Source organism: Manis pentadactyla, chromosome 11 (assembly GCF_030020395.1).
Source record: "Manis pentadactyla isolate mManPen7 chromosome 11, mManPen7.hap1, whole genome shotgun sequence".
In the NCBI taxonomy this organism is placed as follows: Eukaryota; Metazoa; Chordata; class Mammalia; order Pholidota; family Manidae; genus Manis; species Manis pentadactyla.
In genome coordinates this window covers 14,868,261-14,892,596 of record NC_080029.1, presented here as the reverse complement: position 1 = coordinate 14,892,596, position 24,336 = coordinate 14,868,261, and the positions used below count along the sequence as shown (strand labels likewise).

Below are 24,336 nucleotides of genomic sequence, written 5' to 3'. Positions count from 1 at the left end.
AGGGCAGGATGAACTGTGGGAACCTATGATAAATCAGGATGACTTATTTCCATCTTTGAAGTTAAATTAAATTTAGTCCAAGCCAGTGATAACTTCTCTGACTCCTGAGAATACTGCGTAGTTCTGGAAACTTTCCTTATTTTAGGTGAGTGAAAACCTCACATTGTTTCTGTGCTTTAGTGGCTCCTACAGTTAGGTGCAGATCCAACTGAAATTGATTTTTTTTTTTTACAAACATATTCTTTGAGCCCATATTCTGCTCATTCAATTGTGTTAAATCCACACATTTGAAGCCTTTTATTATAAATTATCTGATAAGAATCCAGTAAACCTCAACCAGAAATGTACAAGCCAAAAAAACCAATCATCTGACCAAATGTAATTTCATTCACTTTAGGAACCTAAGTATGTTGTGAAGGCAGCCTTCTTTATTCCCCTTAAAATGAAAGCATTACGAATTTCTTTAAAAAAGTTTTTAAATAGCCCCGGAAGATGACTGGTTAGCCAGAGACGGGTAAGATTCCTCAAGGGAGGAACAACCTAAGACAGGCACAGTCGCAGGGGGGCCATCAGGTGAGAAATTGGGGATCAACAGAGGTGAGGCTTAGAACCTCACCCCCACTGTTTTGAGAGAAATCTTCTGCATCCATGGATGTTTTATTGCCCTTGTCTAGCTTGGATTAACACATAGTCTACAGGCACACACCTGATCATCTACATTTGCTCTCTTACAACACTAAACTATGTTTTCTACCTTTATCTTGCATCTACCTACCACTTCAGCATTTTATTTAAAAAATAATAATAATAATAATAATAATAAGGGAGAAATGTGGGATCCACATATAAATCAAGTATAAAAATCAAACGAATATTCATATTTGACCTGATTGTTTATAGTTCATAATGTGTGATCAAAACCAAAAGTTTCTGTGATGACTGCCCTTGCACTGTTCACCATGTAAGAACTTATTCACTATGTAAGAATTTGTTCACCATGTAAGAACTTGTTCATTATGCTTCAGAAGATTGGAGACTGACAAGAATTAGGCTTGCGGTGGATTAATGATTGTGCATTGAGCATTGAGTCCCCTATACAGAATTTTATTGTTGTTAACAACCATTTGATCAATAAATATAAGAGATGCCCTCTCAAAAAAAAAAAAGGTTTTTAAATATATGCATTCTCCACAAAACGGTCCCTACTTTCTAATTCCTATATGACTATGTTCTTCACTACACACTTGTCACCTATTCTGCACATCATTTAATCCAATAGGTGATGTGTTCAGGGAAATTAGGACTCATGTTTTAATCTTCTCATGCTTCCTTTCCAGAACCTAACCTAACGCTATGTAATAAGGTGATGCTCAGTTAAGTATGGACAGACTGACTACATCTTAGGTTCTTGATAAGAGGACTTTTTGGACCTCCTGCAGCTCTCATCTGTCCCTCTCTCAGTCCCTTTGCCTCCCTTCAGCCTATTCATGGTTGGATCCCTAGTATGGTGAGCTCTGACCCCTCCCCACATTTCCCTTGTGCTGTTTCCTCTATGCTGTAGAGCCAGTTCTGGGCCACTGTTTCAAGGGATGCTTTCTCCCCAAATCCTCCACAGGACGTGGAGTGTTATTGTTCTCTGCTTCTATTCTATAGTGAAGCTGAAAGGTAAATATTTCTGATAAGACAATTTAAAATGTTAAGGTATTTAATTGTGCACACCTTTACATCTAATTGCTCAAGGTAAAGCCAAGCTGATAAGACATTTTTCAGATTCCTTAACTACCATTTCCATTTTTTCCCCACTTTCTAGCAGGTTTTCTACTGGCTAGATCTCAAAGCAACCAAGATTGTATTGATTAGTTCCTGGGAATTGGGAGAAATTGACCTTAGTTAAATTCATCATTTTTAGAATACCTATTATGTACAAAATCCATAGGCGTTAGGGAGAAATCACAAGTGAACAAGGTAAAAAGGTTTGTGTTCTGGGGAAGGCAGGACTACCATATGCTCAAATAATTGTAGTGTTTGTTGAATATGGTGAGTATGTAATAATGGAACTATGAGAAAGATGCGGGAAGTGCGCTTAGAGTTAAACCATCAAGGAAGTCTTCATGAAGGACTTGGCCCTTGAGGAGGAAGGCAGAAAGAGCACAGTGGTTGTAGATTTACTAATTTCAAGTAATTATTCTAGTTAAGAATTTCCCTAAAGGTCTTCTTTTACTTATAAAAAGGCATGTTAGAAGACTTTTGTTTTTTACCAGTTTTGTTTACTAGGTATTTGATATATTAGTTGTTCTTGATTAATAATGACCTCACCTTCTCATATTAGTTACTTTACATAGCCCTTTAAGTTAGTATAATGCATTAAGAGCTAAACACAATAAAAAAATTAGGTGATAAGGATGACTAGCTTCTATAGGCTATGCAGTACTTCTAATACTATTTAATATATGCTTTATTTTATCCATGCTTTTTAGGCAGCTTGGATTTTAAAAGCACGAGCACTAACTGAAATGGTATATGTAGATGAAATTGATGTAGATCAGGAAGGAATTGCAGAAATGATGCTGGATGAAAATGCTATTGCTCAAGTTCCACGTAAGTATTGGTTTTTTTAGTTAAGTAAATTAAATGCCATTAGGAGGAGGGATACTACATTTATATATAAAATAAACACTAGACATTATATAGATGATACATTATAAACATGTATATACATGAAATACATATATAATGATATATAATGAAAAAACATTGTATCAAGTACATGGTGTCTGTTCTGCCTTGCAGTACAATGGCTTCCCTTCCACAATTCAATTGTATTATATTAAACTTAAGATAGGAGATTCATGTCTAAAACAATTTTTCAATAAAAGGTATATTATGCATTTTAAAATATTTTATAAAAATGCATTCTATCTTAAAAATCAAACGAATAATCATATCTGACTTGATTGTTTATAGTTCATGATGCGTGATCAAAACTGAAAGTTTCTGTGATATGACTGCCCTTGCACTGTTCACCATGTAAGAACTTATTCACTATGTAAGAATTTGTTCACCATGTAAGAACTTGTTCGTTATGCTTCAGAAGATTGGAGACTGTTGAGAATTAGGCTTGGGGTTGATTAATGATTGTGCATTGAGTCCCCTATACAGAATTTTATTGTTGTTAACAACCATTTGATCAATAAATATGAGAGATGCCCTCTCAAAAAAAAAAATGCATTCTATCTGAACTGCTTATCGAATATATCAGAAAATTGTTTATCTGAGTCTAAACACAGGAAGCATCCAAACAACAGAAGGACTATGAAAACATTTTTAAGAAATGATCATTGGAAATCTACACTTCATGGTAATCCTGGAAGGGCACTTGCTTCAGTGCATGATGTGAAGTGAGGGTGATATACTGGGCTGTGAAGGCCTATTGGGATTGTCACAGGCCCAGCCTCTAGCTTGCAGGTGTGCTGGTGCAAATGGTTTTGGATGATTACCATGACATAGGGTGGTCTTGCTGGTTATTTATTAGTTGTGACAGTTATCAGTCATTTATATATTTTGGAAGCTAGTAGCTGTTTTGAAGCTTCAAATGGGAATTGAGAAAAAAATACATATGGGTCATGTTAAAATATCTTTTTTGCCCCATCATTTTACTCTTTTGGAGTTAAAATATCTAAATTCTAGATTTTGCAGGTAAATGATCTTTCCTTGGGGGAAATTTGCATGAAAATTAACTGAATATAGAACCATCTTTTTGATGCTTTGGAGCCTGCTTGTCTTGACTTTGAATCCCAGCTCTGCTAACAGACTGACCTGTTTACTTACCTCTTTAAGCCTTTGCTAAATGGGTTACTACCTACCTTAGAGACTCAGTGTGAGGATTAAGTGTGATACACCAAATAACATGATAGATACTCAAAAAACAGTCTCAAACACATTTGCCTAAAATATATTTCCTGTTATTAATGTTTTTTCCACCAGGCCAGCACATTTCTGAAAATTATGTTAGCTGACAGTTTTTACTGGTTAATAAATAATGTATAAATTGAATTTGCCATATCATTTCATAGGCCCTGGGACATCTTTGAAACTCCCTGGAACTAATCAGACGGGAGGGCCTAGTCCCGCTGTCAGGTATGTACTTCTGTTTCATACCCTCTGCCACCAAATATTGACCAGATTGTACAGAAACCTTCTTTTATTGATCTTCTTTGTATTTTAATAATGTACAATCTTCACAGGCCAGTCACTCAAGCTGGAAGACCCATTACAGGATTTCTTAGACCCAACACACAAAGTGGAAGGCCTGGCACTATGGAACAGGCCATCAGAACACCCAGAACTGCCTACACAGCTCGCCCTATCACCAGCTCATCTGGAAGATTTGTTAGGCTGGGAACGGTAAGTTCTGTCAGCCTTACCATAGCCCTGTATTACCAAGTAGCTTGATGTAATTAATGTTACATCATTTGTTTCTACTGTTACAGTGGAGAACTATATGGAAGATTTTTGAAGGTGACTCTTCTTACTTATACTGACTTTATGATTTTTATGCACATGAAACTCAATTTATGTTTCAAGAGAAAGTTTCAGATTTCTTGTTCTATCATTTTTCTCTATAGGCTTCCATGCTTACAAGTCCTGATGGACCTTTTATCAATTTATCTAGACTGAATTTAACAAAATATGCCCAGAAACCTAAATTGGCAAAGGTATGTACTGAAAATGATTTTCTGTTATGAGGTAGTGATAAAAGTATTATCCTAACAACACTGTAGGAAATAAAAATTTGTGGAGGAAAGGCCATGTCTTGATTGAAATGGAAATGTTTAATTAATATGTAAAATTTCTCTTAGTCTTGAGATAAGGAAAGTCAGTCAGAAATAAGGTATATATAACATTACTATAGGAAATCCTTTTGTTTTCTTGACAAAGAACAGTAATTTACAACAAAGAGAGCAGATATGCAGCTGCATCTTTATGGAATGAAGTTTAGAAGGTCATCTATATGCGTGTATTTTTTTTCTTTTTAGCCTGTACTATTTTTAGAAAAATAATTTTCTATACTGGTAGGATTTTAGGACTGTCAAAAGGAAGATAAAAAATATGTGCTCCTTCTAATTAGTAATTAATCAGGCATTTCATTAAGGATTACTCAAGCCAGACAGTGGCAAGTGAACTACATTAGTAATTCTAACTACTTGAAGTTTAGATGCTCCTTTAAATTAAGGAGAAAATGAGAATGAAAGTGATAGAGAGAGAGAGAGAGAGCGAGCACGAGTTTGAGAGAGTGAGAGAGGCTGGGAGGGAAAGGAGGCTTTCCATGACCTTTCTGGTATATAAAAACTTGGAAGTGAGCTTGGAATAATTCAGAGACAAAGCACTGATACTTTGGTGCTGAAAGTGGTTTAAACCCAGCTCAGTTTTTAGCTTTGATCTCTGAATTCTGTGCGTGAGTGCTGAGCTCATTTGGAATCTCAGTTCCAATAGCGTTTCACATATTTACTGAATATCAAACACTCTAGGGAAAATAAGAATGGCCACTAGCCATTCCGACTTGAAATTTACTTCAGAAAAGAAATGATGATTGGTCAACAGGGAATCAGCTTGTATTAGTGCTGATGACTTTTTTAGTTTCTTAAATGACAGCAGTCCATCTATTTCGCCTAACAGAATCATAAAGTTTTACTTTTTTTCTTTTCTCTCATGTGAGTGCAGTATTAAAAGAAAAAATGGAATATCTGGTTCTCTACTTTTGTAGGTCATTTACTCAGGTAGCTGGATGGCTAGTTATACCATTGCTATTTTATAACCAGGGAGTGTAGTCAGTGGAGGCATTTCCCTTAAATTAATAGGCCTCCGGAACAGACCTGGTCTATGTTACTAGATTTAGATTGAACTAGATTTTGTGCTTTTTTAGTGTGTTGCAGAAATAATGCCAGGTTTTTCTGCCTTTGGTCCCCAACTTGCCTTGACTCATCAGAACTCATTTCTAATATTGGCATGTTGCTTGGGGTGTCTGTGGTGACCCCTGACACAGTCTTGGATGTTGTAACATCTTTTTCATGGTAATGATAACACCAACTGTACTCGTAACTTTTTTTTTTCTTTATAACAGAACACATGGAGGGTTAGGTATAGTTTTTTAAATAAGTGCCCTGTCCCAATATCTTTTTTCTTTTTATAATTGCCAAGTCTTCTTCTCTGTTATAACCTTGATATCTTCTAGGGAGCCCTAGCTTCTTTGCAAGGATAAAATAATGGTTTTATGCACAAACATACTACCACCAAGAAGTAACTCAGTAAATGCTTATTTATGCAGACGACTTGGGTCTGCATAAATAAGAGAACCATATTCAAATTATGGTTCTCAGCCCTGGCTGCATGTTAGAGTCACCTGCACATTAAGCAAAAAACACCCCACTTTTACACTGAAACTGTACTTTGTTTCAGAAGGAACTTACAGATTTTCCCATGTCTTAAGTGTCATCATTAATATAATCACTGTAGAATATGTAAAAAATTGGCAACTCTGTTTTATGACAGTCACAAACTTGGTCTTTTAATTTGTCTCTTTTAAGTAAAACAATATGTGTAACATGAAAACAATTGCCCAGTTATTTGAGCTTTCCAGTTTGTATTCTGTAAAAGCAGGAATCAGGTATAAATAGCCATTATTTTAAAAGAGGTGATTGTAACAAGTGATGGATAGACCCTTTACTTATAAATCCCAGGTACTTTAGAGTACCTTGTTATTTTGTTTCAATCTAGCTGCTGTCAAAATTGTCCTTGTGTTTTGATATAACAGTAGAATACTTTTGTTAAAATACAATCTAATGTATTTTTGGCATTTTTTTCTTCACAGACTTTGTTTGAGTATATCTTTCATCATGAAAATGATGTTAAGACTGTAAGTTTTAAATTCATGCTATTTTCTTTTATTGTATTTTTTTAACTTTGGGGATTTAGATTCTGAAATGGTCTATTTATTGTCTTATAAACAGATGGAATTATAAAAGATTGAAGAATTACTAATGCTTTCAAATCCATTGTCAGTTTCAATAAGAAAATTTGTATAATATAGAAGACTGGTTCACAGAGTACCATTGCCATTGAAAGGCAGGTTATAGATAATTGAGAATAATTCATAACATACTTGTGTTAAAGTTTATTTTTTGTACTAATAGTTAGCATTGTTGAACCATTTTTTTCTGTAGTCCATATAGTATATTACAGGTTTGCTAATATGTATATTTCTGGTTTCTTTGTAGTGTGCCCCATCCCTCCTTTAATATTTTATGATAGACAATTTCAAGAATACGCAAGTAGGGAGACAATAATCAATAATTTTAGCCTCTTAACAGAGAATCTTTAGGTTATATGCATATAACTTTTCTATTGTTTGAGTTTTTACACACTAGTATGCAAATGACCAGTAACCTCACAAATTTTGTCAAATTGAATGTAGTTAATTCTGCAATGTCAAATGATAGTATTTTCCCAATAGTACAGGGCTTTGTATCCATTTATTAAGTGTTTAGGAAAATAAAAACATTTTCCTCAATTGTGTTTTCTCTGTGTCAGCCACTATGCTGTGTACTAGGAAAACTAATAGAAATATGGTATTTTTTCCTGATCATACACAAGCCAAGCAATTTAGCTGACCAAGTAAAATTGATATAATGAAACAATTAAAGAGGCAACTGCCAAACTGAAATTATTACCCAGTAGCAAAGGGAAAAAAAATCAGAAGGTGATATTGATCCATAAAGTAAGGAGGATTTTTTTTGAAAAGGAAGAAAAATAAGTGTAAAGAAAGGCTAAAAACATGGGCGGGGTATGGAATGAAAAATAAATAGGCCATATACGCAAAAATGGGTGCCTGAAAGAGAATTTTAGCGAAAGAAGTGACAGAACTTGAAGACAGATTTGATATTGAGGACAAAGAGAAGTCACGAGTCAAATCTGCCTTCTAAAGATAGTGTGAGAAGAATGATGGTCTTTTGAACCGAAGTGGGATGATTAGTGAAGGAAGTCAGATTGTAATGGAGCTCAGTAATTCACTTGAAGGCATTTTGAGTTTAAAATAGTGAAAGCCTATCCAAGTTAAATCCATTGCAAGTATTGGAAGACGTGGCGCTAAAATGTACCTGAGAGGCTAGGCCAGATAGAAGATGGGAGCTGCCTATAATGAAGTGCTAATGAATGTGGTCATGGACGAAAATGGAAAGTAAGGTTGGGGCAACTGAGAAGTCATGCATGTTTCTGTAAATAACAGTCAGGATATGCCATTTCCACTCAGTATAAAGCTGGTCAGTATGATATGTAAAAGTATGTAATCATACGATTTTTAAAAAGAAACATCCAAATACCATTCCTTTTCATAAGTGAGTCAATCTATATAGCATAAAGCTCTATCTTGACTTTTTAAAAATTAATTCATTTATTGAAGAGATATTTATTCTTTCATTCAAGATTTTTGAGTGGCTACAGTGTGCCAGGCACCTATCTAAGCCTTGGGATTACAGAGTATAGCAAGCAGACAAAAGTTCTGCTCCTTTGCAGATTATATTCTGGTTGGTCAAGGATTGGAGATAATTTGCAAATTAAAAAATACATGACATGTCATGGGATAATAAGTACTATGAAAGCAAAAAATCAGAAAAGCAGGTATGGGAATAGATAGTGAAATGGCACAAGATGTTCTTTTGGATGGGGTGGGATGTGGTCAGTGAAGTCCATTTAGAAAAGACATTTAAGCGGAGAACTGAATGAAGGGTGTGGGGAGCGAACCATAGGGTTACATGCAGGAAGAGCATATAAGTCAGAGAGAACTTTAAACTGCAAGGGTCCAAGCATTGAAGCATGCTTGGGTTGTTTAAGGAGTGCCTGGAGTGAAGTCTGTGAGGGTGGAAGAGTTGTAGGCAGTGGGTCCAGAAGGTAGGCAGGTCATATGCTATTTGTAGGTCATGGTGGTGATGTCTTTATTAATAGATTCATCTTGAGGTTATTGTTCTATATCTTGGCATTGATGTGGTGTTGTTGAGGAAAAGAAACCACATTGAAAAAAGTAGGATTTATTCTCTGCACTAGCTGAGTTTATATTCCAAAGATTCTAAGGATAACAGATGTTAACCTTTACATATTATGTTACAGAATGCTTCACAGTTCTTCATATACATTGATTTTTAAAAATTTGATCTTAAACAAATAGAGCAGTGACTTTAAAATTTTTTATTTAAGCAGCAAAATCTTTTTCTTTAAGTGAAATCATATCCAGACCCTAATATGTAAAACAGACAAAAGTGGAGTCCTTGAATTAAAGCAGAAAAAGCAGACTGAGATCCATCTATTGGGTCTCCTCCTGGCTCCTCCCACCCTGCACGTTCCTGCCTCTGAAGGACTGTTGGGCAGTTCCTAAATCAGTTTCTGAATTACCTGAGGAATATTAAAATAATGGATTTCTGGATTTATGCTAGACTTCCTGAATCAGAATCCCCAGGGGTACATCTGGTAAATCTGTTGTTAATAAAAGCTCCACAGGCAATGCTAATTTTCAGCCGGGATTGGAAATGACTGCTGTAGAATATAGTTTGAAAACCAGTGATTAATAGAAGGCTGTAATGCCAGGCCTTCTAATGTAGGAAAATACAGCTGAAGAGCATAAACAGGACTTGAGGGCCAGAGCGCCGTACAGCAAACAAATGAGAAGGTGTGTCTCCTGGCTCAATGAAAGAAATCCAGGACTTAGAGACAAGGCCCAACATAAATGACACTCAAATGTATCTCACAACAAGGAAGTAATACAAAATACTGTTGAAACTGGAGTCCCCATTTATAAATTTTATATTTTTACTCTTAGGAACAGTGGAAGTCTCTTAATACAGTCTCAGTACAGGCACAAGCAACATGGAGTATAATTTTTGACTCTTTGAAATAAATCCTTATACTTCACTAATTGACAGTGCTGAGAAAATTTGTTTAAACACTTTCTTTTAGACATTTGAGTAGTGAAGAATTAAAAAAATTTAAACTAGCAAATAATAAACTGGTTCACAGATTTTGTTGGATTTATGAGGCAACCACAAAGGAAAAAGACTTGCTCATTTATATGTATCTCTGTATAGCGAACAAAACCAAACCCAAAGTAAGAGGACAAAAGAAGAGTAAAAATGTACATAAGCATGATTTAAAATTATTAGCGCTTGTCAGATATAAAAGAGCTGATCTGAGTTTGTTAGAAAATTTTGTGAGGAAATATCCCAATCATTACATTAGAGAAAATGCCCGGAAACAAGTACATTAAAGATGCATTTTCTCAGTAGCAACAAAAATACAAATCAAAGAAATTTTGGACCTGCAATTTTCCATATATGAAATTTGAAAACAAGTGCTAAGGAGAATGGAATAAATTGTTATACTCATATTATAGATGATACTTTAAATGGTATAAAAATGTGAGAAACAATATAATATTTAATAGGTAGCTATATAGTTACTCAATTGTTCCTATCATTTCACTTCTCAAGAATTTGCATCAAAAAGTAGTGCCATATTCATAGAAGCCACAGGGCATAAATCTGCAAAGAAGCAAAAAGCTAACCTTTTCAAACAATATTGCTTCTCTCTCACTTACCAACTTTACATTTCCCTGTATGGCCCCGGAAGATGACTGGTTAGCCAGAGACGGGTAAGATTCCTCAAGGGAGGAACAACCTAAGACAGGCACAGTCGCAGGGGGGCCATCAGGTGAGAAATTGGGGATCAACAGAGGTGAGGCTTAGAACCTCACCCCCACTGTTTTGAGAGAAATCTTCTGCATCCGTGGATGTTTTATTGCCCTTGTCTAGCTTGGATTAACACTTAGTCTACAGGCACACACCTGATCATCTACATTTGCTCTCTCACAACACTAAACTATGTTTTCTACCTTTATCTTGCATCTACCTACCACTTCAGCATTTTGTTAAAAATAATAATAATAATAATAATAAGGGAGAAATGTGGGATTCACATATAAATCAAGTATAAAAATCAAACGAATATTCATATTTGACCTGATTGTTTATAGTTCATAATGCGTGATCAAAACCGAAAGTTTCTGTGATGACTGCCCTTGCACTGTTCACCATGTAAGAACTTATTCACTATGTAAGAATTTGTTCACCATGTAAGAACTTGTTCGTTATGCTTCAGAAGATTGGAGACTGACGAGAATTAGGCTTGGGGTGGATTAATGATTGTGCACTGAACATTGAGTCCACTATACAGAATTTTATTGTTGTTAACAACCATTTGATCAATAAATATGAGAGAAGCCCTCTCAAAATAAATAAATAAATAAATAAATACATATTTTTATTGTAAGATGTAGTATAAATAAAGAAAACTGAGTAATACAAAAAAAAAGTAGTGCCATATTTTCAGATGTTCATTGTAGCATTAATTAGAGTAGTAAAAAACAAAAACCTGGAAAGCAACCTGAATGTTTAGTGACAGAAGATGAGTCTAGTACATTACAATAAATCGCATGCTGGAATTTTATGCAGGCTTTAAAAACCATAATTATAGAAACTAGGCAGAAACATGAGAAGTGTTTATTTTATAATGTTAAGCCAACAAAAGTATACCATTCAGTTAGAATTATAATTCTAGCATATATATTAACTACAGATACTAGAAGGTATTACCTAAAAATGGAAACAAGTAATATTACGGGGTTAAGATGTATTAATTCTACACATATTTGTTGAATGCCCGCTTTGTGCCAGCAGCTTGGGTTATAACAATAAAAAAAGTGATTCCTCGGCTGCCCTGTCTCTCTTTGTTTCTCTGTCCCCCTGCTCTCCCTGTCCCCCTGGTCTCTCTCTCTCTCTCTCTCTCTCTCTCTCTCTCTCTCTCTCTCTCTGTCTCTCTCTCTCTCTCTCTCTCTCCCACCCTCTCTCTGGGGCAGCCATTCTCTCTTTCAGATAATAAAATCTCTTGTGAGGGAAAAAAAAGAAAAAGAAAAAGCTATTCCTCATGGCCCTAATGGATATTATCTAATTCTACCTTTTATTTTTTCTCAAAATTTTCAATAATAATGTTATAATAACTTTTCACTTATAAATATAACTACAGTTTAGGGGCAACAATAAATTAAATGTTTGTAATTGTACCCTCCTTAATATTTTAATCTGCTTACCAGAATGCATATGCACTATTTCATAGAACTTAAAACTATTTGTTTTCTTTTTGTTTAGTGAAAAGCACAAATTGTTGGTTCCTCTCTTTTCCTTTTTATTAATTTATTGATTGATTTTAATTGATAGAATTATTCTTAAAGCAATGATTATTGTGTGCCTATGTGTTGGTGCTGTGATGGATGCTAGGAGTTTGAATAGGACAGATGCCGTGTGTCTGTTTTCTTACTCTGTTATGGGCTTGCCACGTCGTTATAGTCTGTTATGGATCAGATTGTTCTATTAAAATGTCATTTTGGATTTGACCACAAATTTTATTTTCTGAATGGAAGAAGGATTTAGATAACAAGTACAAAGCATATATTGTTATTCGTTTATTTGTTTTGTAACTTTAGCTGGAAAAAGAAGAAAGGAATTCTGTTTTTTAACATGGTTAAGAAGTCGGAGATGCTTTTGTTATTACTTTGGGTGGTTTCCAAATTTCTTTTTAAATAAACTATTTCACACAAGTATAGAGAATTATTGACAAATAAAATACCGTGAGGTGGCACTTAAATGTTAAGAAACAGTAAGATCGATCTTCCATGAAAAACTGTGTTTCTTTGAGTTCTTAATGGTTTTTCCAATTTTGGAGGAAAGACTGACAAAACTGAAGAGTCTTTTGTGTTGCTGGTTCTCACGTAGGTAACTATAGAGAATATTATAAAGTAATATTTAAATACTATGAAAAGTAAAGTTGGTTTATAAACAGCTATTTCTGCCTTTGAGTTCTTAATAACTCCCTTTTCTCTCTCCTTGTGCCTTTTGGTGCAATGTTGGCAGAATTGACGAAACTAAAGTGACCTGTGGGTTAGTGATTCTGGAATCTTTATTTCTGTATGCACTTTAACTTCATCAGCCTGAAGTTGTTGTAACTATAACAATAGTAAAAAGATAATTGTATTTTTAAACATTAGTGGTTGAAGCACTGTTACTTAGGAAATTCACTGGGCTGCTCAGTTGGATGTATTCACAGACATGTTGCCTAGATCTGTCAAGATCGCCTCTACTTAGGGACTTTTATAAACTTATGGCCTTTATATGACATTCTAGGACTTTATTAATATCTAGATATTATATTGAGTAAATTATCCAAAGATCCTTAGATAATAAGTATGTGGTCATTTATTTTAAAAAACTGGGAAAAACTTTAAAGAAATACACATCTTCTGTCATCACTTTAACATTTATAAAATTTTAATAGTTTTTAATTATGAGTCTTGCAATAACAGTTTTCTTTGGTCTTTAAGTTATGTTCAATATAAACCAGGAAACAAAGAACTGGTTCAATCAACAAATACTTCCTGAGTGCCTCCTAGCAACATGGCAACATCCTGGGACAGCAAGATGAGTAAGAAGGGTGCCTGTCCTCAGAGAACTTAAGGTCCATTTGAAATGGTCACAAATAGTTTTGCCTAGCGCAGCCTCAGGATTCACATGAAGAATAGCCATCAAAATGAATTTATTTACCATTTTTATTCTGTATCAATAATTCATATTAATTTCCTTAACTGGCTTAGCACAAACAGGGGTCCTACATAGAAAGCTTTTCAGGACCGTATCTGTAAATCAACAGCCTGTGATAAACACTAAATCTAACCTTGGGAAATTAGACTAGGTAAAAAAGTTAAGAATGACATTTTTCTGAAAAATAGAATGTTATATTAAACATGAGAATGAGTATTATCTACTTGCTGGAAAAGGTCTTTATAAACATGAAGTTAAGATATTAATATGTTCATATATTTGTAATGTACTCTTGAATTGAGCTGACTGAAAATGTTTCTCTAGTATTTCCCAAGATAATGCTAATTGAAGTTATACTTTTTTCCTTACTTTTTGCTTTCATTTTTATTTCTGGCTTAGAGGAAAAAAAGAAAAACAAGCTTATGAAAGTAGTGTGTGGCTTGTTCTTAATTTACATAGCTTTCAAGTTAGATGTTGGTTGTTCAAGTCTATTAGAACCTCAGCATGGTGACACCATTTTTTAAAATAAATACTTTTCATATTTAGATTCTCCCCTAGAGCGAGGGAGAATGGGAAACACAAGGAAAAGTTATTAATTTTGCAGTAGGAGAATCAAGGCATTCTTCTGAGATTTCACTTCAAAAAGAGTTCATATTAAGAAATGCACAATAATATGGGATACATTTTGAGATAATAGAACTGCAAATCTAAGAGTTACTTTAACTGAGCTCTTGGATATCATGATTATATTAACACTGACCAAAGAATAAAAGCTTTTCAGTCTTGAGAGAAAGAATAAGAAATTTTTTTTAAGAAATCAGGGTTCTTTTAAAACCATTAACCTAAGTTTTTTATTCACCAAATCTTTACATGAGCTTCAGATTTGTGTAAAGGTTAATTTGCTTTCCTCTTTGTCCAAATGGTTTCCATTTCCTGTGTATAAAATCATAATTCCAATTTAGTCATCTCATGTCCAATCTTGAATAAACACTAGAAGGAACAAACTGTAGGACATGAGAGAGAAAGGGATAAACACACATCAAATATGAAAGCAATTAAGATCTTTTGTAGTCTGCAGCAAAGGAAAGTCTGACTTAGAATTACTGGAATGTAAGGTGAGGTCAGAATAACGGTACAATGGTTGTTGAAGACAGTGGTTACCCACATACCCTCACTCCTGCTCTTCATGCTCCCATTTTCCAAACCTTTTTCTGTCTGCTTTTGGATTTTTCTCTCTTTCTCTACATCTGTCATTAAAGTGGGGCCTGCAGTTGGACCAGGTTAACACACCAAAGGCTTGATTGCCACTGAGGTTAGAGGCATTTTATATCATTAGACAGTTACCAATGGTAGGCAGAGGATAAACATTTCTGGTTGTTTAATATTAATTTCATACCTTATATATTAAAATTGTATTCAAATATATTGTACATCTGCCTCCCTTTGATCAATTTTTGCTTCTCATTTGCTGTCAGCCCTCTGGTCTGGAACTGACTATTTAGGGAAAATTGGCATGGCCATCTGGAAACATGAACAACTTACGCTTCTGTCGGATTTCTGATGCATGTTTTGATTGATACTAATTGTGTGCTTTATTTCATTATTTATTGTTTCTGTTTATTGTTAGAGAATAAAATCCTAATCTAAAATGAATTGTTTTCAAAGGCTTTGGATCTGGCTGCCCTTTCCACAGAGCATTCTCAGTACAAGGACTGGTGGTGGAAAGTGCAGCTTGGAAAATGTTACTACAGGTAATTATTTGTGAAGGGTTTAGAAGTGGCAACATATTTTAGAGCCTCCAATTTGATAACTTTTTTGGGGGCCAATTAGATTTCTAACTGCAGCTTGGAAAACGTTATTACGGGTATTTGTGAAGGGTTTAGAAGTGGCAACATATTTTAGAGCCTCTAATTTGATAACTTTTTGGGGGGCCAGTTAGATTTCTATATAAGAAATGAGAATGATCTCTTTGGCTTACTTGAGAAAGCATTTTCTTAGCCACATGGTAGCACTAAGAACTGTTGCTTTTAGAATGTAGAAGTTCAGAGCTGGGAAGGGGAAACTTGGAGACCATCAGATCCAACATCCTTTTCCAGATGAGGAAGCTGAGGCCAGAGAGAGGCTGTGATTTGCAGCAGGACCTAATTAGTAACAGACCTGGGACTAGATTTGAGTCTGTTGATTCCCACCGCACTCCTCTTGGCTCTATGTCTTCTTTATTTCCACTGATGACTCACATATGTGAAGTGCTTTACAGTTAAGAGATAGCTTTACATTTTTTCATTAAAATGTCACAGCACCTTGCAAGTAGCTGCTATTATTAGCCTTTTGTTCAGATGAGAAAAACGGAGCCTCAGAAAGATAGTGACTTGTCCACATTCATATAGTTAGTAAATGGCAGAACAGGAACTGGAGCTCAGCATTCTGATGGCAGTTCTTTTACTGTTTGCACAATTTCAGTGTTTTTCTATGTATCTGAATAGTTTTACATTAATTCACTTAATGTTTGAGCACATTTTTAAGCAAATTAATTGAGACATCAGAAAAATTGTAATTACTTTTACAACTGTTACACAACAACCAGTAGATCTGGAACTTGCTGCTTCATACTGAAATGCACTTGGAACATTTGAAAAATAGAGACAGTGAACAGTTATATTTTACAAAAATAACCATGTCTTTTATTATTCAAAAACCAGGCAGACTGGCTACCTTGGGTATCCTTCAATATGTTTAATTGTTAGTCAGACACTGTGAGAATAAAAATGATGCTTAGTCTTCCATTGAAATTAAGACTATTTTCCATTTAGATATTTCACATAGAATTTGATTTTTTCTTACTGTTAGACTGAGGAAGTATTTTCTGCTAAAAGGTAATCTTAGGCCACTAAAACATTAAACTTTTAGGAATGTAATTTCTGAAGAAAATCTTGGAATCTTGAGCTTTTAAGCAAAACCTCCAGAAATCTTTAATAATTAAAGAAAAGCACAATTCAGATACCTTCTGCCATTCATATAGGATGGCATTTAATGGAAGGCACTTTGTCATATTAATTATTGTTCTTCTCTGTTCCTTAATAGCTTCTCATCTTTATTATGTGTTCAGCATTCATTCATTTTTTTATTCACTCACTCTGTAAAGTATTTATGAGCAGCTACTCTGCCAGGCACAGAGGTTACAAATCTTTATTAGATAGTCCCTTCCTTCAAATGGTTAACAGTTGAATGGGGGACAGAAGACAGTAAACAATTACAAGCATGGCTCCCTGGATGGTGGAAGCGAGCGGGAGGTGCAGTAGGAGCCCAGAGAAAGCCCCTGACTTTGACTGGAGAGATCAAGGGCGGATTACCAGAGGATGTAGCGCCAAATTGGCTTGTGTCTCTGCTCCTAACCAGTAAGTTCTACTGGTTCTTCCTCTGCAGTAGCTCTCACAGTTGTTCCTTCCTACCCATTCCCACTTCAAGGCCCTGCTTCCGGCTTTAAGTGGCATTTATCTGAATTGTTGCATTGGCTTGTCTGGGTTTTCCACCTCCATTGTCTTGCCTCATCAGTTCTTCCTAAATACCACTGTCAGAGTAACTGTTGTGAAAGAACGGCTGTTGTTGGATTCTTTGGTTAACCTCACTACTCCTTGAATGAAGCCTGGATTTGAGGTATGGCATCCATGTTCTTGTGCCAGCCTGCATATTTGCCCATGCCTCTCACCTTTATTGTGTCCTTGTTTTCAGTGAAACCAGACAGCTCAGCATCCCCCACATGCTGTGCATTTTGCTCTCTTTACTTCTGCTGATAGTTTGCTTCTGTCTGAAGGCTCCCCTCCACCCCTACTCCTGTCTACCCCTGAGGTATCCCCTCCACCCCTACTCCACCCTGTCTAGCTGGCAAAATCTTGCCTGATACTTCCTCTCTGACACTGTCTTGGTTCATTCCTACTCTGTGCTCAAAAAGCGCTTTTATTTTTCTTATTGGCCATAACACGATTATTTGTGAACATGTTTTGTTTTATTCTTTATTGGTACCTTTAGGATGTGGTTTTTAATCTTCATTTCTGCGTCTCCTTACCGTCATGAACTGTGCGTGCATGTGGTGTTTGACAGTGTTTATTGAATTAAATCAGAGAGAAAAAGTCTGCGGTTGTTGAGAATTATCTCTGGGTCTGACTCTGATATTGGCTATGCTCACAAATTTGACTGATGTTTTCATTATTTCTAAACTTTCTTTATACATGGCCCACCCCATTTTCTTTGCACAAGAACCCATGTGATAAATTCCTTCTTGGTGGTACTAGAAGAAATTAATCTCTTGAAGATGCATAATAAAAAAAAACATATGACTCATTCTTCCTTCTTTTCTTTGGTTTCCAGGTAGCTCAATAGCTCTGATTCCTTTATTGCTTGTGTTTAGTTTGTTTTTTTTAATTGATTTTTGTTTTCATATTCTTACTTTGTCTTTTTATTGTAATCCCTTTTAAATCATTTTTGGAAAGAGATAATTTGTCAGATAAAAATATATAGACTCTCATGGATAATTAAGTGTTCATGGTATCCAGTGACTGACTGAACTTCAAGCATATGTTTGACCTAAATGTTCAGTTGAAGCTTTGTATATAAATACTCTGTTGTCCATAACTTTAGAGTTCTGTGGTAACGTTTTATGAATACTCCCTGTAAAAGCTGTGGGATCTTTGAAGAGGTGGCGGCTTCGGCTGTGTCACACATCCTCTAACTTTAGGCCAGATTTTTGGGGTCACTTTTAACCCCTTTAATCCTACTTCTCCAACAGCTATTTGGGGAGGGCCACACCAGTGGTTGAGGCTTAGGTTAGGAAAAAAGCAAAGCTGTTCTTTCAATCCTTTAAATGAAAGTAGCACAATGGAACATTCTGTGTATTGTTCTGACTTTATTGCACAAAATAAAAGCATTATAAAGTGCCTAAGAAGCTCTTAGATAGCCAGGGATGAGTAGTTATGAGAAAGCCCAACAGATCTTTAAATAAATAAATTTATTTATTTAAATTTATAACCATTAAATAAATTTAATGATTAATTTAGTGGTAACACAGTGTTCCCTTGGCAAAAGAAATGGGTGCAAGGAACAAATCTCAAATTCCTAGACCAGGACAATCAGTATCAGAGACTAAAAAAGGAAAAGAAAATGTTTCCAGAGTAATAAAATGGTCTAGCTCTATTACTCAAGTGGCTATTACTACTTACATAAACTGTTTAAAAATGGCGTTAAAAATGGGCTTTTGTCCAAGAGCAGATGTTTTCAAAGAAATGTCATCCTTCAGTTCTTCCAATAAAACAGGAGACCCTAAGCACGTATTCAGGTCTCTGCCATATGTTCAGCTGATCGTAAGCTCTTTGGGTGGGCGGCTGGTATGCCCTGGCTCACTGGCAGCTACTGGCTTACCTAGTCCTGCTGTGACTAGGTTTCACACGGACTCTTCACACACCATTCTGAGGGTTGGACAGACAGTGAATATGGGAGATAGGCAACTTTTTGCTAAACTTTATAAACATACATGTTAATATTAATTTATGTGTATGACATTACCTTCTTCAGTACATGCTTACTCTTCGAGATGCAGTTTGTCTCTGTTCATATCCTTAGTGTGTGAATAAGTGCTGTGGTGTTTATTTTTAAGTTGAATGTCTAATTTTCTGAATGGCTGTTCTTAGGCTAGGAATGTATCGTGAAGCAGAAAAGCAGTTTAAATCAGCCCTGAAGCAGCAGGAAATGGTAGATACATTTCTCTACTTGGCAAAAGTAAGTAACTATTCTTAATTTGAGTCAATTCTGTCTTCTCAGAGTAAATGTTTAAATTCTGGTTAGTGCATGGGGAAAATAGCCAGTTTCTTCAAGAATATTTGGCAAGTTAAGGTGCTCATACTTATTTTTCTTTATAGTAATGGGAAAAGTAAGGACATATCTGGAGGGTAGCTGTCTCAGGAGAAGTTGATTGCTATGAGAAATAAGAAAACTCCTTTGAAAGATTGTTGATTAGAGCAGAAGAAAATGCCACTATCTTACCACCCATAGGTAACAGACCCAGAGAGTCCCTCTTGTCCACAACACACTCGTTTCCCACCTAAGCAGGCTGTAGAGAACAGGCATTGTTTTTATGTAGGTCCTTTATTTCTTGACTTTACCATAATAACAAAAACAACATTTACCCTTTATTGAGCACCTTCTCAGTGTAAAGTATTGTGTCAGGTCCATTCCATATGCAGTATAATTTAACTCTCATAGCAACCCAGCAAGGTAGGTTTTCACATTTCCTTTGGACTCCTCAGGAAAAGAAGACTTAAAGAGGAGAAGTAGGTTTTTCAGGGTCATTTGGCTTTTAAGACCCAGCATGTCATAATCTTATGTTTCTATACATGAAACTATAATTCTCTATTTTAGAAATCCCTGTTAGGTATATTGTTTATCCATGCTTGCATCTGAAGTATTTAATTCAGTAGAAGCCGTTAAGCGCTAAGTTTCTCAGCTCCCTGACTCCACTGCTCACAGATTTGTTTCTCCTCTGTTCTGAGGGTCCTTTTCTAAACACACCTTCTCCCAGGCTCTCCACTGCTGCTCTTTCCCAGACTTCCATGTTCCATGGCTCATCCTTTCTCCTGCATCTTCCCCTTCAGTCTCGTAATTGGTTCCTCAGTGCCAGCATATAGACGTACTCATGCCTGTCCTCTTCTAAGATCTTCCCTCGTTCCTTTCTTGTTTAGTTGCTGCTCAGTCTCTGTGAAAATAGTAAGCCTACAATAAGCATTTACTGAAGGGATAAATGAATGAATGCTTCATATACAACATGTGGAGAGAAAACTGTAACATCATTATTGAAATTAATGCTCACATTTCTGACAACTTTTTACTGTGACGTCTAGGAGATAATTTGTTACTAGACAATGATTACAAACTTGTCATAACAAATACTGTTTTTTAAGAAACGAATACTTTTATTCAAATGTGTTTTGCTTTTAGGTTTATATTTCATTGGATCAACCTGTGACTGCTTTAAATCTTTTTAAACAAGGCTTAGATACGTTTCCAGGAGAAGTAACCCTACTCTGTGGAATTGCCAGGATCTATGAGGTAAGGTTTTTATTATTCAAAAAGTTGATGTAAAATTGAGGTTCATGCTACTTCAGTAAGCTTATCATCCCTTGGGGTCCAAGCAAGGAGAACAATTTATAAAATTATTATTGTTAGCCTGTGGCTTACCAATAGAATAGGAGATTTTAGCGTATGCATTTAGTCACACTTAAGTTTTTATTTTGAAGTATTTCAAACATACAGAAGACTGTAGAGGATGGCATGGGATAGGGATCTAGTTTCCCCTTATATAGACAGCTGTTTGTTCTAGCACATTCTTTTCCCAAGGTCTGTAAGGTCCAGTATCAATGTTTTTTTGTATAGATGGTAGATACATTTTGGGGCTTTGTATTCTGTTCTCTTGGTCTGTTTTTCTATTCTTGTAACAATATTATACCATCTTAACTCCTGTAGCCTTGTAATATTATGTGGTAGCGCACTTTGTTCATCTTTGTTAGGAATGTCTGGGCTATTTTCAACTTTTGCTTATTCTTAGAAATTTTAGAGCCATGTTGTCAAATTCCATGAAAAGCCCCATTGAGATAGCCTCCTTGCTGCCTAATTACTATAGCTTTACAGTAATTCCTGATAGCAAGTTGGGCAGATTCTGCCACCTGTTCTTCACAGTTGGTTATTTTTGGCCCTTTGCTTTTCCATATTGATTTTATAATTGACTTATCAAGAACCATTAAAAAAAAACTACTGCAGACATGTTGATTGGAATTGCATTAAATATATAAATGGTGCGGGAGCTGCCTTTCTTCCCACTCTTGATCAAGATACAACTCTCTATTTACTTAGGTCTTCTTTTGTGCCTCAATGACTATTTTGTAATTAGCTCTATAAAGATGTTTTGTTATGAGTCCCCCGAACCACTCTGACATTCAATGATTTATTGGAAGGAGTTGGGACTCAGCATGCAGCAGTGCTCACAGCCAACATTTATTGTAGCAAAGGGATACAAAACAAAATCTGTAAAAGGAAAAGGCACATGGGTCAAAGTTCAGAGGAAACCAGGCTTCCAGATGTCTTCCCCCAGTAGAGTCACATACAACACACTTAATTCTTTCAGGAACAGGTTGTAACAATGTGTGTGAATTGCTGTCGGGGAAGCTCATGAGAGACTTGACATCTGAGGTCACTGCTGGGGTCTTGTTGTATAGGCATCCTCTGCCTGTCATGTACCCAAATTCCAGACTCCAAAAAATTCATGCACCACATCAAGTTTATATTCCACATTGTTTGTACAAACAGTGGAGGGGTAGTGAGCCACTTGTATCATCTGAGGAGAATTTTATATTAATTATATTATATATAATAATTATATTATAATAATATATGGAACCCACCAAGTTTTTAGATGTCAGTTAAGGACCAACCTTGCAAGTAGGCCTTTCTAAGAATAGCAGTTTCAGACCTGTTCTGTTAACTCTGTTCTGCACAGATCTATTTCTAGGTATCACTGTGGATGGAATCTTTTTTTTTCTATTGCATTTTCTATTTGATTATTTCTGGTGAGAAGGAATACATTAATTTTTTCTAGCAACCTGGCTAAATACTCTTTTAAGTTTTCATGTCTTAGATTCTCTTAGATTTCCTATGTAATATCCTCATCATCTGTAAATAGTTTAATCTCTTCATTTCAGTTGTTTGGTCACTTTTTAGAAAAGTATCTTACTGTTTAGTACTTAAAGTAGAATATTTACAAGAAACTTCTCTGTTCTCTTTTAATTTCCTTGAAATGCTAGGGAATAATATTTAAAATTTATTTTGTTAGAAAAAGAATGGAAGGCAGTAAAAGTTGCTATATCTGGGTGGTAGTATATGAATGATTTTAATTTTTTTCTTTGTACTTTCTCCAAATTTTCTGTAATGAACATGCATTGCTTTTAAAATAAAAAGCAGATTATATTTTTAAATTGTCTAAAAAGATTGTTTCCCCTTTTGAAATATAATTTTGGTAAACATAGAAGACTTTGATTATCCATTGAAAATGCTATGTTGTATCTCTGTTCTTACTTGTGTGGCCCTAAATTGAACACAAACAAAATTTTGACCAAGTTTAGATAGGAACTCCAACAGAATTGATTTTTGAAAGCAGTGTAATTCATGCACAGTGATGACTATCTTGATACAATCCGAGCCCTTTGACATTTTGGGCTCTGCTTCTACACACTTACATCCTCCTGCTCTTCTCTTGTTAGGCAGGAACTGCTGACAGAGAGCTGGGGAACTAGGGAATCTTTAACATGTGGCTGCTGGTCAGAATTCCTTTTGAGCCTCTGTTACAGGCACTGTTAACTGTGGCTGGGATGGAATGGCTCTGGAGCAGATTCCCTAATCAGCAGATTCCCTAATCAGTTACCTTTTTCTTTTCCTGCTCCGGGTCTGGCCAGGAGTTAGAGGAACATTCCCTTTTATAAGAGTGCAGTAGACGGCTTTGTGAGAAAGTAGAATGGAGATGGCACTCAAAGGAGGAAAGAATTGGAGAGGAAAGCCTCATAGCTGTGAGGACGGTATGTCATCCACAAATGGTGCGCTCAAGGACTAAGCCCATCTTGGTCTGGGTGAAGGTTACATGAGTGCATGTGCATGTCAAAATTCATCAAACTAGACACTAAGATTTGTGCACTTTATTGTATTACCTCAATGAAAAAAAAAAGAAAACAGAGCTAAGCATTAACTTTAAAGAGTCAGATGCAGTATTTCCCCTTGAATTTACATAGTTAATTTCCCTTAGGCCGAAGTTTACAAGAAGAGACAGACATCCTGCATGTTCTTTTTCTCTTTATGGGACAGTGGATTTAGAGTTAATTAGTAAAGTTTGTTCCTTAGCTTTGCAACCCAAATGCATTTAGGGGTTTTTCTTCTGGAAACGAGGTGTTGCCTCCGAGCAGTTGTGGGTTCATCATACTTTTCTCTGGAGAGACTCTCCTCCTTTATATTCTCTTTATTTATCACTTTGATTTTGGTCTGGTATCTTTTAAATGTTCCCAGTTTTTACACGAGCATGTTGTATTGCCTATTGTTCACTGTTTTGTAGAGAAAGTTGTTTAAAATGATTTATCCTGCCTAAATTTATTTGGTTGTGGTTTTAATTTTTCTTGAGGCATTTTGTTTATCCACTCAAAAGGCAAGTTCTCTGTTTGAGCTCTTCTTTGTTCAAGGTGTTTGAGATAAGAAATGTTACCCTGGGAAATACTATTCTAGTGGCCCTTGAACTTGACTGTGTATAAAAATGACTTTGGGAATGTTTGAGAAGTGTGGCCAATCATCCGATCCTCTGCCTACTGAATCAGATGTCCTGGATGGTAGAACTCAGGCTTTTGAATGTTTAACAAGCTCAATAGGTGGTTCTGATGTATAACAGAGTTTGAGAACCACTGCAACATTCACTTCCTGAAGTTATTTGTAACTTTATTTTAAATAACTAAAAATCTAATTATATAGTTACTATCTTGTGAATTGGTTCAAAAATAACCACTGTAAAAATCATGTAAATGATACCACTATTATTTATATACTTGAAGTGACATTTATATATTTGAAA

At 35.5% G+C, this 24,336-nt stretch overlaps 1 protein-coding gene across 2 annotated transcripts in view; it reads left to right on the top strand.

The window, feature by feature from the left end:
- The window catches only part of TTC8 (tetratricopeptide repeat domain 8), a 47,721-nt gene that overhangs the window by 10,639 nt on the left and 12,746 nt on the right, over positions 1 to 24,336 (top strand). For both annotated transcript variants that reach the window (XM_036882285.2, XM_036882284.2), the window contains exons 2-9: positions 2,478 to 2,598; positions 4,074 to 4,137; positions 4,245 to 4,404; positions 4,626 to 4,715; positions 6,869 to 6,913; positions 15,357 to 15,442; positions 19,373 to 19,460; positions 20,676 to 20,786. In XM_036882285.2, coding sequence (XP_036738180.2) covers positions 2,478 to 2,598; positions 4,074 to 4,137; positions 4,245 to 4,404; positions 4,626 to 4,715; positions 6,869 to 6,913; positions 15,357 to 15,442; positions 19,373 to 19,460; positions 20,676 to 20,786 — 765 coding nt within the window. The remainder of the gene's footprint in view (positions 1 to 2,477; positions 2,599 to 4,073; positions 4,138 to 4,244; positions 4,405 to 4,625; positions 4,716 to 6,868; positions 6,914 to 15,356; positions 15,443 to 19,372; positions 19,461 to 20,675; positions 20,787 to 24,336) is intronic.